We start from the raw sequence: 19,782 nt of genomic DNA on the forward strand, positions 1-19,782 counted from the left end.
AAACAGGGAGTGAGAGAGATGAGATTCATAGCACCAACAGGTAAGACAAAAACTATAACACGTTAAACGCCGGAGGATGGGTGAGAGGCAAGGAAACATAGGGAAGGGAGGGGGAAGAGAGAGAGAGAGAGAGTGGGGACAGTGAGAGCTACAGAGATAGATTCAGTGAAAGAAGGGAGTGGATACAGAATAATAGTGAAGGACAATGAAACTGTTCTCATATTGTCATAGAGAAAACACTGGAAAACTTTTTGTTTTCAGCAACATATGATAAAGCAGTTGGAAATATGGAAATTGCAAAAACAAATGTTACCAAGGACCTTGCGCTAGCATAACAAAAACAGCCGAAATGCTTGGTGTATCAAGAAGTACTGTCTCGAAAGTAATGACAACCTTTGAGAAAGAGAGAAAAACCTCCTCGTCGAAACAAAACTCCAGAAGAAAACCAAAATTTTCAGATAGGACTCTTATGCAAAGGGAGTAAAAATAGAAGTAGTTGATAGCTTCCGTTACCTAGGTGACGAAGTCAGTAGCAGGGGTGGGTGCTCTGAAAGTGTAGCTACTAGAATAAGAATAGCCTGGGTAAAGTTCAGAGAGCTCCTACCTCTGCTGGTGACAAAGGGCCTCTCGCTCAGAGTAAAAGGTAGACTGTATGTCGCATGTGTACGAACAGCCATGCTACATGGCAGTGAAACATGGGCCGTGACTGCCTAGGAGATGTGTAAGTTTGCAAGGAATGAAGCCAGTATGCTCCGATGGATGTGTAATGTCAGTGTGCATACTCGACAGTGTAAATGCCTTGAGAGAAAAGTCGGACCTAAGAAGCATCAGATGTGGTGTGCAAGAGAGATGACTGTGTTGGTATGGTCATGTGGTGCGAATGGATGAGGATAGCTCCGTGAAAAAGTGTCACACCCTAGCGGTTGAGGGAAACTGTGGAAGAGGTAGACCCAGGAAGACCTGGGATGAGGTGGTGAAGCGTGACCTTCGAACATTAGGCCTCACCGAGGCAATGACTAGTGACCGAGACCTTTGGAAATATGCTGTGCTTGAGAAGACCTGGCAAGCCAAGTGAGACCATAACCCGTGGCCTATGCCAGTGGTGTAACCAGCCCACTTAGACACACCTATCTTTCATTGGACTCTAAACTCTGCTTGCAAAGGCCTGTTGAGGCAAGTGAAATCGAAATCAAATTCAATGACCGCACCGCATGACTGGCATCTGTGCTAGTGGAGCGCTAAGAGCACCATCAGGGTGTGATCGTTGCCAGGGATGCTGACTGGCCCCCATGCCAGTGGCACATAAAAAACACTATTCGACTGTGATCGTTATCAGCATCGCTTTACTGGCACATGTGCCAGTGGTAAATGAAAAACAACATTCGAGCAAGGGTGTTGCCAGTGCCACTGGCCTGGCTCCTAAGCAGCTGACATGTAAAAATACCATTTGAGTGTGGCCATTGCCAGTACCACCTGACTGGCCCTCATGCTGGTGACATGTAAAAGCGCCCACTACGCTCTCAGAGTGGTTGGCGTTAGGAAGGGCATCAAGCTGTAGAAACTCTGTCAAGTCAGATTGGACCCTGGTGCAGCCATCTGGCTCACCAGTCCCCAGTCAAACCGTCCAGCCCATGCCAGCATGGAAAGCGGACATTAAACAATGACGATGATGATGATCACAAAGTATGGTTCCCAAAATTACTGCAGAGCTTAATGACCACCTCGATTACCCAGTTTCCACAAAAACTGTTCACCGGGAGCTGCACAAAGCTGGATTTCATAGGAGGGTTGCAATCAGAAAACCACTACTTTCAAAAACAAACGTTGCAAAGCATTTAGCGTGGAGTAAAAACCTACAGAATTGGTCCCTAGAGCAGTGGAAGAAGGTTATTTTCTCAGACGAGCCATCCTTTACCTTATTTCTGACCACCTACCAAGAATATGTGTGGAGACAGTCAAATGAAGCATGTGAACCAGACTCTCTTTTATTTGTTTCAATCATTGAACTGTGGCCATACTGGGGCACTGTCTTGATGAATTTAGTTGAACAAATAGACGCCATAGGCGTAGGAGTGGCTGTGTGGTAAGTAGCTTGCTAACCAACCACATGGTTCCGGGTTCAGTCCCACTGCGTGGCATCTTGGGCAAGTGTCTTCTGCTATAGCCCCGGGCCGACCAATGCCTTGTGAGTGGATTTGGTAGACGGAAACTGAAAGAAGCCCGTCGTATATATATGTATATATATATGTATATATGTGTGTGTGTTTGTCCCCCTAGCATTGCTTGACAACCGATGCTGGTGTGTTTACGTCCCCGTTACTTAGCGGTTCGGCAAAAGAGACCAACAGAATAAGTACTGGGCTTACAAAGAATAAGTCCCGGGGTCGATTTGCTCGACTAAAGGCGGTGCTCCAGCATGGCCGCAGTCAAATGACTGAAACAAGTAAAAGAGTAAAGTCTGGTACTTATTCTTTCAGAAATTATTTGCTGACTCGTTAAGTTACAGAGATGTAAACAAACCAATACCGGTTATCAAGCAGTGATAGGGAAGAACAGCAAGACATATTTACAGACACAAATATACACAACAGGCCTCCACTCTGTTCCCGTCTACCAAATTCATTCATTAGACATTAGCTAGCCTAGGTCTATAGTAGAAAATATTTGCCCAAGGTGCCACGCAGTAGGTCTGAACCTGAAACCTCGTAGCTGCAAAGCGAGTTTCTTAACCACAAGTCAAGCCTGTCAAACTAAGAATTTTATAGTCAAATGCTTTTTAAAAAGGCCTATTTCTTTACTACCCACAAGGGGCCAAACACAGAGAGGACAAACAAGGATAGACAAACGGATTAATTCGATTATATAGACCCCAGTGCGTAACTGGTACTTATTTAATCGACCCCGAAAGGATGAAAGGTAAAGTCGACCTCGGAAGAATTTGAACTCAGAACGTAACGGCAGACGAAATACCTATTTCTTTACTACCCACAAGGGGCCAAACACAGAAAGGACAAATAAGGACAGACAAACGGATTGATTCGATTATATCGACTCCAGTGCGTAACTGGTACTTATTTAATCGACCCCGAAAGGATGAAAGGTAAAGTCGACCTCGGCGGAATTTGAACTCAGAAAAGTAGCAGCAGACGAAATACCTATTTCTTTATTGCCCACAAGAGGCTAAACATAGAGAGGACAAACAAGGACAGACAAACGGATTAAGTCGATTATATCGACCCCAGTGCGTAACTGGCACTTATTTAATCGACCCCGAAAGGATGAAAGGTAAAGTCGACCTCGGCGGAATTTGAACTCAGAACGTAGTGGCAGACGAAATACTGCTAAGCATTTCGCCCGGCGTGCTAACGTTTCTGCCAGCTCAAAGCGAAAACTCTGACAAGAACTGACTCCAAAGTTGAAAATTTCAAGATTTCAACACTAGCCGAAGAGGGAGATAATTGAGAAAGCTCTATTCTAGAGTTACTGTCCTTTGTTGTAGGACTTTCCAGTCATTTAAGGTTTTCATATTTGATTCACTCTGCCACAATGGTCACTGTAGAACATGGATTTGGGGCTTTCTTGACCTCTGTTTTCCACCCTTTGTCGTATGCGAAGTTTCTAATCCAGGTAAGACTCTTCCAGCGTCAGTAATCCACGCCTGGCTTCGTTTATTTCCCCGTATGTCTTCTAAACAAACGTCTGCAATACGACACGTGTATCATCGTTTCAACCCCAGTCGCTCCTTCTCTAACCTCTATTAGCAAAGGGTGTCGTTCCTCTTCGATAGTTACCAACTGTAAAACACCTTTCCATATCTTTTTTACTGTTGGTTTTGTCTTCTTTTTAAATCGTTATTTTCTAAGTTAAAAGTATTTCCGCGTTGCCAGTTCGTTTCTATTTGCCTACATAGGTATATTTGACCAACAAACCTGGCCAAGCACCGTCTCTTGTGTGTCTAATCATTTATTTATCTTCCTGAATAATTTTACTCACGTTTTGTGTATTTAGTCTGGTTTACTGACAGGAAATAAGTACAAAGTACAAAATGATCCACAAACACCACATTACCTACTATTATACGCATACACACTTTATATATATATATATATTATATATATTTATATATATATATATATATATTATATATATTTATATATATATATATATATATTATATATATTTATATATATATATATATATATTTATATATATTATATATATATATATAATTATATATATTTATATATATATATATTTATATATATATATATATATATTATATATATTATATATATATATATATTTATATATATATATATATATATTATATATATTTATATATATATATATTATATATATTATATTATATATATATATATTATATTATATATATTTATATATATATATATATATTATATATATTTATATATATATATATTTATATATATATATATATATATTATATATATTTATATATATATATATATTTATATATATATATTATATATACATACACATACATATATATATTATATATACATACACATACATATATATATATATTATATATATATATATATATATATATACACATACATACATATATATTATATATATATACACATACATACATATATATATATATACAAACACACAAACATAAATATGTAATATATATGTATGTGTGTGTGTATTAAAATTTATATGTATATAGATAATCAAATTTATAGTGTTATCTTATAAATTATCTCGCTCTTATGTTCCTAACGATTTTTTAAAAAAGCAGTTTATTTTACAGAATTGTGATAAGGTTACCAATGATACTGTTCTTGGGGAAAGGCATGAATGTCAAAACCAAAAATCTTGAGTTCATACAAGAAACTATTAATAATAATTTTATAAATATTTGTGTATATCTTTGTTAATAATGTTTGTTGAATTAGCAATTTCTCATTATTATTATTCCTTGTTTAAATATCGATTTCTGTTTGGCAAAGATTGTCGGTCTCCAGTTTAGGGGAAAGGATCCCTAAATTGATTTACATTAGTCCCCAATACTTGACTAGTTCTATTTTATCGACCCCCCCTGTGAGTCACTGGCGGAATTTGATCTCAGAGTATAAAGGTATTCAATTAGTAATTAATGCAAAGGTATTTAGGATATCGCGGAAGTAACTGTCTAAATTTACAACTTCAACATTCTCAGATTTCCTGCAAGGTATGATACAAAAAAAAAAAAAAACCCAACGAATATCGAACCAGCGAACTACCGGAATGGAATATGTTGGTTGTGTTGTTGACATTGAACACAAAGAAGAGACGTTGGTGTCATTAATTAATTAATACCTGCAATTAACAGGATTTACTAGTGTCTTTTTTTTTTCTCGTATTATCATAAATTTTACTATTGTTTCGTATTTTCTCTGTATTGTAATAAATCTCTTAAATGAAATTAAATTTGTAGCAGACCATCAAATGATATTTGAATTTTCACATTTGACAATTAATTCTGTGGTACCTGCATTTTTGTTATTGTTTTCGAACGAAAATAATAATTTTATTCTCTATGAAGGTTATTTTTCTTGGTTGACTCTCCCGAAATGTCCTTTTAAGACCGTATTTACTTTTTTTTTAATCCACCAACGTCAGTTTAAAGGTCGTTTTGGTACGATTACAATTAATTAAACGTTCCACTGCACACCAACATTGTTAATTAACTAAAATGTTATATATTTTTATATTTATTAATGAAAACCTTCATGTGGACGTCGGTTGGGAAATTAAGGTGAATGTTTAGCAAAGCAGAAGCCACACCTGTCAACGTAACGTCGGGTAAAAAGTCTTCAGCGGTTGTTCCCAAAATGAATTTCTGAAGTACTATAATAAACATTCATTGATTTAGCGATGTTGGTCAATATACGGACATAGTGAGTAAGTTAGTGACCATTGATGAAACTACCTTCAATATAGTTTCTTTGGTTGAGATCTGGGACAGATTAAGCTGTAGTATCTCCTGTTTTTTTTTATCTAAATGACATAGAATGATCTATTTCATTTTTTAAAAAAATAGATAAAATATGTATGACATTACTCTTTTACTTGTTTCAGTCATTTGACTGCGGCCATGCTGGAGCACCGCCTTTAATCGAGCAACTCGACCCCGGGACTTATTCATTTTGTAAGCCCAGTACTTATTCTATCGGTCTCTTTTGCCGAACCGCTAAGTGACGGGGACGTAAACACACCAGCATCGGTTGTCAAGCAATGCTAGGGGGACAAACACAGACACACAAACACACACGCATACATATATATATATACATATATACGACGGGCTTCTTTCAGTTTCCATCTACCAAATCCACTCACAAGGCATTGGTTGGCCCGGGGCTATAGTAGAAGACACTTGCCCAAGGTGCCACGCAGTGGGACTGAACCCGGAACCATGTGGTTGGTTAGCAAGCTACTTACCACACAGCCACTCCTGCGCACATTGCTACATTCTTGAGAAAAACACAGTTTTGGCTGCATAAAAGAAGTCGACTTTCAATTATTTTGACAGTTTGTCATTCTATCAGTTATTTTGATAGTGTAAAATTTTTATTTCCTTCATCATCATCAACGTTTAACGTCCGCTTTCCATGCTAGCATGGGTTGGACGGTTCAACTGGGGTCTGGGAAACCAGAAGGCTGCACCAGGCCCAGTCTGATCTGGCAATGTTTCTACGGCTGGATGCCCTTCCTAACGCCAACCACTCCGCGAGTGTAGTGGGTGCTTTTTACGTTCCACTGGCACAGGTGCCAGACGGGGCTGGCAAACGGCCACGAGCGGATGGTGCTTTTTACGTGCCACCAGCACAGGTGCCAGACGGGGCTGGCAAACGGCCACGATCGGATGGTGCTTTTTACTTGCCACTGGCACGGGGGCCAGGCCAGGCTGGCAACGCCATGTTTGTAAAAATGAGAAAGCATTATTCATAGTTGAATTCAGACTAAAATGACGCTAGGAACTCACCCCCCACAGTTTTAGCACCTATAACTCTTCATTGACACCTTTGATATCAAATATTGAGACTGCTTCTGGTGTTATGATAACAAACTTCCTATTTTAACGTGATTATAATTAAAACTCTCTCAAATCAAAAAGACATATGGTTAGTTCACAGAACAAAACTTTTTTTGAAGTTCAAATGCAAAAATATTTATTGATTGTTGTCATTCCAACTGCAGAAAAAAGATGAATCGCTTTGTGTGTGCACACATGTGAGATGTGTATCTGCAATGAAAGTGAATTCTAGTAGTTGTTGAATTTTATAGTGGGTGCCCTAAGTTCTTGCGGCAACTGTATATACTCAACAATCTATCAAAGAAAAGGAGCCAAAGACAAAATTGTTAATGATATTCCAATAGGTTGTTTACAACAAGCATCTGCTGGGTCTGTCATGTTTTCACTGGCCAGCCCAGCTTCTGATAAAAACAAGTCCTTAGTGTGTTTACCAGGGACCTGAATGGTCAGTTCTTTACTGATGTCATCAATCCTTGACAAGAGCCTGTTTTTGTATTTACAATTACTTTAACTTCCGAACACATAGATTTCAGGTTCAGTTCCTAAGCAGTGAAGTTGGGTGTTTGGCACTCTGCCAATATTCCTGTCTCGCCTCCATCAAAACTGCATGCTAATTTATGTTGCAAACACCAACTTAATAATGACAAATTTCTTCTACTGAATTCATCATTATTTTCAAATTTAATTAAATCAAAAAGCAAGTGTATCTCAACAGGAATGTGATGGCAAAAGTAGTTATCAGCCCATAGTTACAAACTCTATCTAATCTGAAGCAAACCATTTTGATCGGAAACATGAAATATCTCAACCAGCTCAGTAGAAAAAAACTAATGAAGAAAACTTTATGTCTAACCTGCTAGAAACAGCAACCAAATCTACCATTAAAAAGGAGGAAAGATATATTTAATAATGAAGTCCTCTACAAATAGAAGTAGCATTCTCTCTCTCTCTCTCTTCCCCTCCTCCTTCTGCTACAGTACTTACACTTTTCTGAAATTCATAGGAATACTGACAGGTGGCTTAGTATTGCTTTGTTTAGTTTACTGAATACTAAGTAGAAATGCACCTAGGTTTACCTGTTCAGGTATAAATTTTATATAATTATATATTAGTATGTATATTGTATTATTTATCATATGCTAGTGAGCGAGAGAGAAACCTGTATTTTATTCAATCAATTCCTTTTACTACAGTCTGCCTCAACTAATCTATATCTATAAAAGTCTATATATATAAAAGAGAGTTTGTGTGTGTGCATGTGTATGTTCCTTATGCATTTGAAAACTGAGTTGCCAATCTTGATGTATGGAGTATCAAAAGATTCAGTGATCTTTCGGCTAGCAAATAAACTTTATTTTCATTTACATATTTTCTGTGTTATCTCAACAACCAGCTTTAGTTATTTGAAAGACACTGCTCTACAACAACTAGGTTTCATTAAAAAGTGAAAATAGTTTCACACTTTCAATTTGAACCAAAATTATAAAGTGTTGCATTATGAGAGTGACAATCGGTGAATAATGAAAGTAATGTTTCTCCGAATTAGTCACATTTGTACTATGAAAAAGAAAGCTACTTATCATCTATCAGGGCTAATGTAGTTCCGCACCTCTCCTTGAAAAATGCATTTAAAAAAAATTTTTTTTTTTTTCAGATTCCTGTTTTAGATGTTACAGATTACAAATATGCAAAAAAAAAATTTTTTTTTAATCTCCTCCGCCCCCACTCCCATATAAAATTTTGGACTTTTTCGAAATAATTTTTTTATTCCTTATATTTTAGATGACAGAGATTCCGAATATGCAAGAAACCATGTTTTCAAAATTTTAAATTCAGTAAGCAAATGTGTATAAAGAGATAGATAGATAGGTATGTATGCCTTCCTAGGGCTAAAAACAACAGTAACACCGTTTTCTATAGGATTGCCACATTTAGTTGACAAATATATTTTACGAATAAATAGATAAATAAATAAATGGATGAAAAAGTCAAAAATTTAAAATTGGGGGAGGGGGTGAAATTTAAGCCCCTAATTAAATTTTATGACATTAATTATTAAACATTGTTTGTTTCTCATAAAATGGTGCATGTTTATTACAGAGATGTACTTGCATAGCAAGTGACCTGATCTGAGATCGTGTGCTGGAACAAAAACAATTGCAGCGTGGAAGGTGTTTATAAGTCATTTAAGAAACACACAAATATAATAATTGCTAAAAGTAACTTGTACCATTCCTTATTATCTAATATTTGTAAACTTCCAAGAATGAATCATTTGGTTCCATCCCCTTCATAGCTTACGTAACACCCTCATTGGAATATTGTCCACATATCAACAGTGGTTCTGTTGGTGGCACGTAAGAGAACCATCCGAACGTGGCCGTTGCCAGTGCCGCCCTGACTGGCCTCCGTGCCGGTGGCACATAAAATGCATCATCCGATCGTGGCTGTTTGCCAGCCTCGTCTGGCACCTGTGCGGGTGGCACATAAAAAGCACCCACTACACTCACGGAGTGGTTGGCGTTAGGAAGGGCATCCAGCCATAGAAACATTGCCAGATCAGACTGGGCCTGGTGCAGCCTTCTGGCTTCCCAGACCCCAGTTGAACCGTCCAACCCACGCTAGCATGGAAAGCGGACGCTAAACAATGATGATTTAAGGCAAACACAAGTAAAACGCAAATTCTTTTCACTTTAATGTTTTTGTATGTATTTAATTTCAATTTGCATATGTTCATCAATTCGCTATGATCTCTTTAGAGCAAACAAAATCAAAAATTTAAATTGGGGGCAGGGTCATTAAATTAAAATAATTTTTTGTTTGCATTTTCATAATCTCCAACATCTCAAACATAGGAATCCAAAAAAGTTATTTTTAAAAATGCATTTTTCAAGGAGAGGTGCAAAGCTGCATTAGCCCCCAGTTATTAATATATATTAGATCATCCCATAAGTAGTTTTTTTCAATTGCATGAACTAAAAGTCAGAAGGGGACAGAATAAACTACCTGCATCAACTTGCTCTAAAAGCAGGTAGTAATTTTACCTTGTCTTTATTCTTAGTGCAAGTTTTGAAGAGTGCGGTTCAATTTTGACAGTTATTTTATCAAAGCTATAATGGAAGTGACAAAGGAGCATATTTTGCTTTATGAGTTCAATAAAGGCAACAACACAACAGAAAGTGCGAGGAATATTAATGCAGTATATGAGGATCGGACAATAAGCGTAAGGCAGTGTCAACAGTGGTTCCAGAAATTCTGAGCTGGAAATTACAGCCTAGAAGATGTGCCTCGTCCTGGAAGATCTATAGAGCTCAACGAGGACATCCTGCAAACTCTGGTGAAACAAAATCCCATCGTAACTGTTGAGGAACTAGCAGAGAAGCTTGGATTTGGTCGTTCAACCAGTCATTCAGCACTAGAAAAACAACCATCTTCGGTTTCAAGACAGACACAGACACACAAACATAGATATATGACGAGATAAATTGAGCTAGGGAATTAAGATCTGGTACAAATACTTGCAACAGACCAAAGTCTGCTAAAGACCTCCAGTATTAAACTTAATGGATTAAGTCTGAATTTGGTCGGCAGAAACTGTGTGGAAGCCTGCTATGTGTGTATATACATGCATGTATGTGTGTGTGTCTTTGCTTTTACATTTACATACTAGAAACTGTCTACGTCAGTGGGTCTCAATCATTTGCCTATGGACCCCTTTGATTCCTGTTTTAATCTACTGGGCCCCCATGTTAAAAAGAAATCCTATTGTATTTTTATGCTCTTTACTCTTTCACTTGTTTTTCATTTGACTGTGGCCGTGCTGGAGCACTGCCCTTAGTCGAGCAAATCGACCCCAGTACTTATTCTATCAGTCTCTTTTGCTGAACCGCTAAGCTACGGGGATGTAAACACACCAGCATCGGTTGTCAAGTGATGGTTGGGGGATAAACACAGACACACAAACATATACACACACATACATATATATATATATATATATATATATATATATATATATATATACATATATATGATGGGCTTCTTTCAGTTTCCGTCTACCAAATCCACTCACAAGGCTTTGGTCGGCCCAAGGCTATAGTAGAAGACACTTGCCCAAGGTGCCACACAGTGGGACAGAACCCAGAACTATGTAGTTCATAAGTAAGCTACTTACCATACAGCCACTCCTACGCTTAATTAAATATTATTAGGAATTGTATTAAAGCAGTGAGCTGACAGAATCGTTAGCATGCCAGGTGAAATGCTTAGTGGTATTTCATCCATCTTTAAGTTCTGAGTTCGAATTCTGCCGAGGTCGACTTTGCCTTTCATCTTTCCAGGCTCGATTAAATAAGTACCAGTTACGCACTGGGGTTGATGCAGTGAACTTAATCCCCTCCCCCAAGCTGCCCTTGTGGCAAAAATTTGAAATCATTAGGAATTATATTTAAAAAAATGTTAATATATTTTATGTATTGTAGAAATATAACCAAATAATGGTACATACACTTTAATAAAACCTTAAATGGACTCCCAAGCAACATATAGACCCCCAAGGGTCATATGGACCCTGGTTGAGAATCATTGGTCTGTACTAATAAATGGTAAATCTGTGACCAGGGATGTTTCTGGATGATACACAATGACTTTGAAAACATCTTCCTGCAACATCATGTTATAAACAGTTTACCTGTAAACATTTACCTTTAAGCATTTACCTCTTGTGATTAATCATCATCATCATCATCATCATTTAGCGTCTGCTTTCCATGCTAGCATGGGTTGGACGGTTCAACTGGGGTCTGTGAAGCCAGAAGGCTGCACCAGGCCCAGTCTGATCTGGCAGTGTTTCTACGACTGGATGCCCTTCCTAACGCCAACCACTCCGCGAGTGTAGTGGGTGCTTTTTACGTGCCACCCGCACAAGTGCTAGACGGTGCTGGCAAACGAACAGATTGTGCTTTTAAAATATTGGGTTTCAAATTTTGGTGTATTTAAGGAAGTGGCTTATGCCAGGGGCTGGAAGGTTAACCCTTTAGCATTTAAACCGGCCATATCTGGCCAAAATATTCTACCTATTTTATGTTCAAACTAGTCAGATATAGTCATTCATAGCTATCTTATTGTGTCATTTTAAAAATTAACAATCACATCATTGAAATCTCAAAGCCATGAAAAGATGCAAGATTAATTTTACATGGTGTAAAATAAGCTTTACATTTTACAGAATAATGGATGGATGGAATATATGCATCTCTGCTCTCATATAATTATAATTACAGCAACCGAGATGGTTCTTTAATTAAAAGAATGATGATGGAAGGATGGGTGTTGGGAAATTGGTCTTGGAGACAGTACAGCTTGAATATAGGAGTATTGAGAAAATATGTTTCAAGGACCTCGTTCTTGCCTGGAATGAACAAATCTTAAACACAATGAAATTCCATTTATCTCTATGAACGCCTTGGGCCAGCGCCGCCTTTGCTGGCTTCCGTGCCGCTGGCACGTTAAAAGCTCCAACCGATCGTGGCCGATGCCGGATCCCCCCTGGCACCTGTGCAGGTGGCACGTAAAAAGCACCCACTACACTCGCGGAGTGGTTGGCGTTAGGAAGGGCATCCAGCCGTAGAAACTCTGCCAGATCAGACTGGAGCCCGGAGCAGCCCCTGGCTTCCCAGATCCCCGGTCGAACCATCCAACCCGTGCTAGCGCGGAAAACGGACGTTAAACGATGATGATGATGAAGTTCAACATCCTGAGGTTGGTTCTTCACTACTTCATCCCGTGTCTTCCTGGGTCTCCCTCTTCTACAAGTCCCATCCACATTTAGCAACTGACACTTTCTATGGCTGTTCTCTCACCCATGTGCATCAAAGACTCCATACCCTTGCAGTCTTCTCTCTTACACACTACATTCGACGCCTCTTAAGCTCAGTTTTTCTCTCAATGCATTTGCACTTCTTGTATGCACACTGATATTGCACATCCTGCAGAGGCATGTTTAGCTTCATTCCTTTCTAGTTTCTCCATACCTTCTGCATGTTTCACTGCCATATAATATCATTGCTTGTATCATATATATATATATATATATACATATATATATATATATATATATATATATATATATATATATTATATATATATATAGGCGCAGGAGTGGCTGTGTGGTAAGTAGCTTGCTAACCAACCACATGGTTCTGGGTTCAGTCCCACTGCGTGGCAACTTGGGCAAGTTTTTCTGCTATAACCCCGGGCTGACCAATGCCTTGTGAGTGGATTTGGTAGATGGAAACTGAAAGAAGCCTGTTGTATATATCTATGTGTGTGTGTGTGTGTGTTTGTCCCCCTAGCATTGCTTGACAACCGATGCTGGTGTGTTTACGTCCCTGTCACTTAGCGGTTCGGCAAAAGAGACCGATAGAATAAGTACTGGGCTTACAAAGAATAGGTCCCGGGGTCGAGTTGCTCGATTAAAGGTGGTGCTCCAGCATGGCCGCAGTCAAATGACTGAAACAAGTAAAAGAGTAATATATATATATATATACACACAGATAAATCCATTTTTATTAAAGCTGCAAAATCTTTACAAACAGTTTTGTGAAAATTTTACAGTTTTAACAAAAGCATATTACTCTGCCTTAGGTATTCCAGTACTATTTCTTTCTACCTCCTTTTGCGTGGCATCCTATACAAGACAGTGCTACTGATGTTTATAGCCCCATGGAAAGACATCTCCTCCAGCTGGCTAACGACACACATTCTGTGCTCTATTAGTATTTGTGAGAGGGGGTCATTGTTCCCATCTTTAGCTTTACATGATACACATGGACTCGAGTTTCTGGGCAGTTACCCGTCTTCAGCATGTGTTAATCACTAGCTCATTCCACTTGCTAATTACTATATATTTTTCTAACGACTCACTGTCGCTGATCCCGTAGAAGACAGAGAATGTTATATTAAATCTCTGAGCGAGATATAAACAGTAGCAGTGTACGGAACCGTAACATATTTACCAACTAAGTGTGGCATCCTATATAGGTCAGTGCTACTGATGTTTATTGCCCCAGGAAGACATCTCCTCCAGCTGGCTAATGACACACATTCTGTGTCCGATTAGTATTTGCCAGGAGAGGTCCGTGATGCACATGGACTTCAGTTTCTGAGGGGTTACCCATCCTCAGCATGAGTTAATCACCAGCTAGTGATGGAAGTTTATTCCACTTGCAAATTGCTATATATTTTCTAGTGGCTCTCTGTTGCTGATCTCGTAGAAGAGAGCGAATGTTATATTAAATCTCTGAGCAAGATATAAGCAGTACATACATACAATGACTGAGCAAGATTTTGATGAATCTTTATTCAATGATAAAAAATCCAAATATCATGACAAATATGTTTCATGACTCAAAAAGCTTGTAAATAACTTATGTTATCATATTTAATCTCTCTATATATAAACTGCAAAATGTCTGTCTGTGTGTGTGTCCTTTATACAAATCCACAATTTTTCAGTTAGTGGGCTCGCACTTTCATTGGTCATTCAAAACCGTCCAAGGGTGGTCGTGCACATCTTTACATTTCCCCAGTCACCCCGCAAAGCCATTAAAAAGCCAATAGAAGTGACTTTTTTGTGAATTTTCTATCCATCCAAAACCCAATCAAAATACCCGAAACTTGATACGCCAATTGAATGCCAGCTAGCTGTATGTAACTGGTCGGAGATTTGGACAGTGCTCGCGTGTATGTGCGCATGCACGCAGCTGTATATGCATGCACTAGCACTATGACCCGGCGTTGCCAGGTCATAGTGCTAGTAATAAATAAATTATTTAAATATCTGCACTAATACAAAATGTAAAAAATTCTTTCATAGTTTGAGCTATGTCATCAGGTGAAATAGATTTTAGAAGGATGCATTCGAGAAACAGAAGTTTTTATCTGAGATTGCATTAAGGACATATACACACATGATGCACCCCAATATCAGCAGCATATATTCAGAAAAAAAAGGGATCATCAAAGACGCTTATGGGAGACACAACTTCACATAAGGGACCTGCCATGATTTTTCTGAGACATTTTCCCAAGGAAAATAGCGCTTCGTCCGTGCCATCTAAATACTCTCTTTACTCTCTTTTACTTGTTTCAGTCATTTGACTGTGGCCATGCTGGAGCACCACCTTTAGTCGAGCAAATCGACCCCGGGACTTATTCTTTGTAAGCCCAGTGCTTATTCTATCGGTCTCCTTTGCCGAACCGCTAAGTGACGGGGACGTAAACACACCAGCATCGGTTGTCAAGCAATGCTAGGGGGACAAACACAGACACACAAACACACACACACACATATATATATATATACATATATACGACGGGCTTCTTTCAGTTTCCGTCTACCAAATCCACTCACAAGGCATTGGTCGGCCCGAGGCTATAGTAGAAGACACTTGCCCAAGATGCCACGCAGTGGGACTGAACCCGGAACCATGTGGTTGGTAAGCAAGCTACTTACCGCACAGCCACTCCTGCGGGTAATATCATAATATTCTGTTTGTTTCTGTAAAAATACAACCAAATCTGTTTGCTGTTAAACCACGAATTCTTTTATCTAAATTGTTTTTTTTTCATTAACTTTGATGCTTCTTTGATGTTTTTTCAGATTGGTCATGAACCTATGAAATTGTACCAAACACGGACATTTACTGGGAAACCAATGTTAGCCTACCCCAGTGTGTTCCGATATAGTAAGAAACTTTACTTTTCAATTCTTGGCTTAAGATTTTAAAATAATGAGACGTCTTATATATGAGCTCTTCAGTTTGTTTTGCGTGTTTGAATGTATGTGTGTGTGTAGCGCCACCTCGACTGGCTTCTGTGCCGGTGGCACATAAAAAGCACCATCCGAACGTGGCTGATGCCAGCCCCGCCATAGCTGGCTTCCGTGCCGGTGGCACATAAAAAGCACCATCCGAACATGGCCGATGCCAGCACCGCCTCGACTGGCTTCTGTGCCGGTGGCACATAAAAAGCACCATCCGAACGTGGCCAATGCCAGCGCCGCCATGGCTGGCTTCCGTGCCGGTGGCACGTTAAAAGCACCAACCGATCGTGGCCGATGCCAGACTCCCCTGGCACGTAAAAAGCATCCACTACACTCGCGGAGTGGTTGGCGTTAGGAAGGGCATCCAGCTGTAGAAACACTGCCAGATCAGACTGGAGCCTGGTGCAGCCCCTGGCTTCCCAGACCCTGGTCGAACCGTCCAACCCATGCTAGCGCGGAAAACGGACGTTAAACGATGATGATGATGATGATGATGAATATAAATAATATATAAATATATGTATATATACATATATGTACATAGCTACATATATATGTATATATACATGCATATATGGGTACAGGACATCAAAAAAACGTTGAACACAATGAGAAACGAAAACATAAAAACAAAATCATGGAAAACGAACTTTTTTTCGAACAACAAAAAAGAGAAATGAGACATGCTACATAAAGGTGAAATGTTTAGCAGTATTTCGTCTGTCTTTATATTCTTTACTGTGCCTTTCATCCTTTCGGGGGGGTCAATAAATTAAGTACCAGTTATGTGCTGGGGTCGATCTAATAAACTGGCCGTAAATTTTTATTATAGCTGCAAAATCTTTACAAACTGTTTTGTGAAGATTTTGCAGTTTTAGCAAAAGCATATTACTCTGCCTTAGGTATTCCAGTACTATTTCTTTCTACCTCCTTTTGCATTTATGTGCTTATTTGTGTATGTGTATATATATATATTTCTTTACTACCCACAAGGGGCTAAACACAGAGGAGACAAACAAGGACAGACAAACGGATTAAGTCGATTACATTGACCCCAGTGCGTAACTGGTACTTAATTTATCGACCCCGGAAGGATGAAAGGCAAAGTCGACCTCGGCGGAATTTGAACTCGGAACGTAACGGCAGACGAAATACAGCAACGCATTTCGCCCGGCATGCTAACGTTTCTGCCAGCTCGCCGCCTTTATGTGTATGTGTATATATATATTTGCCAACTAAGTGCGGCGTCCTATACAAGACAGTGCTACTGATGTTTATAGCCCCATGGAAAGACATCTCCTCCAGCTGGCTAACGACACACATTCTGTGCCCGATTAGTATTTGTGAGAGGGGGATCATTGCTCCCATCTCTAGCTTTACATGATACACATGGACTTGAGTTTCTGGGCAGTTACCCGTCTTCAGCATGTGTTAATCACTAGCTCATTCCACTTGCTAATTACTATATATTTTTCTAACGACTCACTGTCACTGATCTCATAGAAGAGAGAAAATGTTATACGGTGGCACGTAAGAGAACCACCCGAATGATGATGATGATTCTCTCTCTTATGTTATTTTATCCCCCAAAAAATTTTGGGCCTTGTGCCTAGAGTAGGAAAGAGTGTCATGTCCTCCATATTCCTCTCTCAACTGAGAGGTCCTATTTTTGCGGGCTTGTGGATGCTGGTACCATGCAAAAGCACCTCTGCCAGTGCTGCATGAAAGTGCTGGTGCCATGTTTAAAGCCTCCAGTACACTCTGTAAAGAGGTTGGCTTTAGAAAGGGTATCCAGCCATAGAAACCATGCCAAAACAGACAAACCTGAGTCCAGGCAGCTCTGCAGCTGGCCAATTCCTGTCAAACTTTCCAACCCATGCCAGCATGCAGAGTAGACATTAAATGAGGTGGATGATGATCCCTCTATATATAAACGGCAAAATGTCTGTGTGTGTGTCCTTTATACAAATCCACAATTTTTCAGTTAGAGGGCCCGCACTTTCTATGGTCATTCAAAACCGTCCAAGGGTGGTCGTGCACATCTTTACATTTCCCCAGTCATCCCGCAAAGCCATTAAAAGATCAATAGAAGTGATTTTTTTGTGAATTTTCTATCCAAAACCCAATCAAAATGCCCGAAACTTGATACGTCAATTGAATGCCAGCTAGCTGTATGTGATTGGTCGGAGATTTGGACAGTGCTTGCGCGTATGTGCGCATGCACGCAGCTGTATATGCATGCACTAGCATAGTGCTAGTATACCATAAAAAGTCAGGAGGTATGAGAGGTGAATATATTTTTTTAACCCCTTGATATCTGTAGGATTATGGCCCTTTCACAGCCATCATCATGTAATAATAATTTCACTGTATAATAAATTATTTTACATGTCTGCACCTATATGCATGCTACACGTTACACATTACAATTCTACATTTACAAATCAATGTAGATAGAGTAGTCCAGCTCTTCAGATCACCAGAACATCATGATTACACCAATGCTTCAATCCTGCATATATGTACTTAAGTTTATCTAAGCTCTGTAAACGAACTAGGGAGGTTGGTCCTCCAACCTTGTTTGTCAGTGTTACTCAAAACACCAGAGTTAGGGGGGAAAATCACACACCAAAACATTTGACATTTATGTGAACACTGGGGTCCAGAATTGCTACCCTTGTGGCAAAATTTGAAACCATTATTATTACACCCATAAAATTATTAACCATCTTACAAACAATAACTCTGAGCACCTTTCAAACTCCACCCGTCTAACACCCGTGGACATATTTACAAAGTCAGAAAACAGCACAGCTCCCATGACTTTCGGAAACATTTTTTCACGCTGAGAGTTGCTGAAGCATGGAACAAACTGCCGGCATCAGTTGTTAGTTGTCGGAGCACTGCATCCTTCAAAACTTCCATGCTTCCTGAGATTCGCCAACACTACACCTGATTCTCTTCCCTCCATACACACACAAGCATGTATCTGACTCATACATTGTTTGCTTTCCAGACATTTGTGCATTACTGCATATACTTTATACGCACTTTCTGACAAGTTGTGGTGCACCTGAGCACTGTATACAATAATTTCATCATATATATATTATTATTATTGAGTGAGAGAGCAGCATATGCCATCAAAGTGACACTGGGGTGCAAATATATGAAGCCCAATATACCCCATCATGACTACCCACCTGATAAAAGTATAACCAGGCACATGCATCACAACCATATGTGCATGACATGGTGATCTCATATGAAGATAAACAGTGCATGACCTTGCAGGTGGGGGCCCAGTTAGAATTTTCTTCAGGTTGAGTAGCTCATCTTGCTCAAAAGGTCCCTGTGATATTAAGCAGAATTGCTGCAGCCCATCTTTTATACCAGAATCAAACATGTACAATGATAATAACACCTCAATCAGTTTAGATCAAAAGCCATGAGAGCTAGTGCCTGGTACTGCACCAGGTATTTTTGTTGTTGTTGTTGTCATCATTATTATTATTATTATTATTTTGTTCATCATGTGCAAGTGTGTGTATGTATTCATAATTATATTTGGATCTTTTCGGTTTGAACGGCAGTTTTTTAACATAATTTCCACGTGACTAAACACTTTTAAACTTTGTATACTGGTAGAATGTGTTTATAAAACATCTTTTTCTCTTGGCTTTATTGAGAAAATTCTATAATTTGTAAGATATTTGTTGTTGTTTTTTTCTTCAATTTCTGCAATTTCAACCAATCAATGACGTCTATTGAGGTGAAAACATTCTGTGCTGTATGAATATGTCCCTCGTTTAAGAAACAGATTGGGTTTATTTACATTTCTTAAGAAAAAAGGATACCCTTCCCCCTAACCCTAAAACAGATTGAAATGCAA

At 39.0% G+C, this 19,782-nt stretch overlaps 1 protein-coding gene across 1 annotated transcript in view; it reads left to right on the forward strand.

The window, feature by feature from the left end:
• Positions 1–3,469: 3,469 nt before the first annotated feature.
• LOC115223865 (mitochondrial carrier homolog 2) overlaps positions 3,470–19,782 on the forward strand; it is a 41,055-nt gene continuing 24,742 nt past the window's right edge. Inside the window, exons 1-2 of the mRNA XM_029794564.2 lie at positions 3,470–3,627; positions 15,729–15,813. Of these exons, the coding sequence (XP_029650424.1) occupies positions 3,547–3,627; positions 15,729–15,813 (166 nt within the window). The 5' untranslated portion in view covers positions 3,470–3,546. The remainder of the gene's footprint in view (positions 3,628–15,728; positions 15,814–19,782) is intronic.

The sequence above is a fragment of the Octopus sinensis genome, linkage group LG24 (assembly GCF_006345805.1).
Source record: "Octopus sinensis linkage group LG24, ASM634580v1, whole genome shotgun sequence".
Classification (NCBI taxonomy): domain Eukaryota; kingdom Metazoa; phylum Mollusca; class Cephalopoda; order Octopoda; family Octopodidae; genus Octopus; species Octopus sinensis.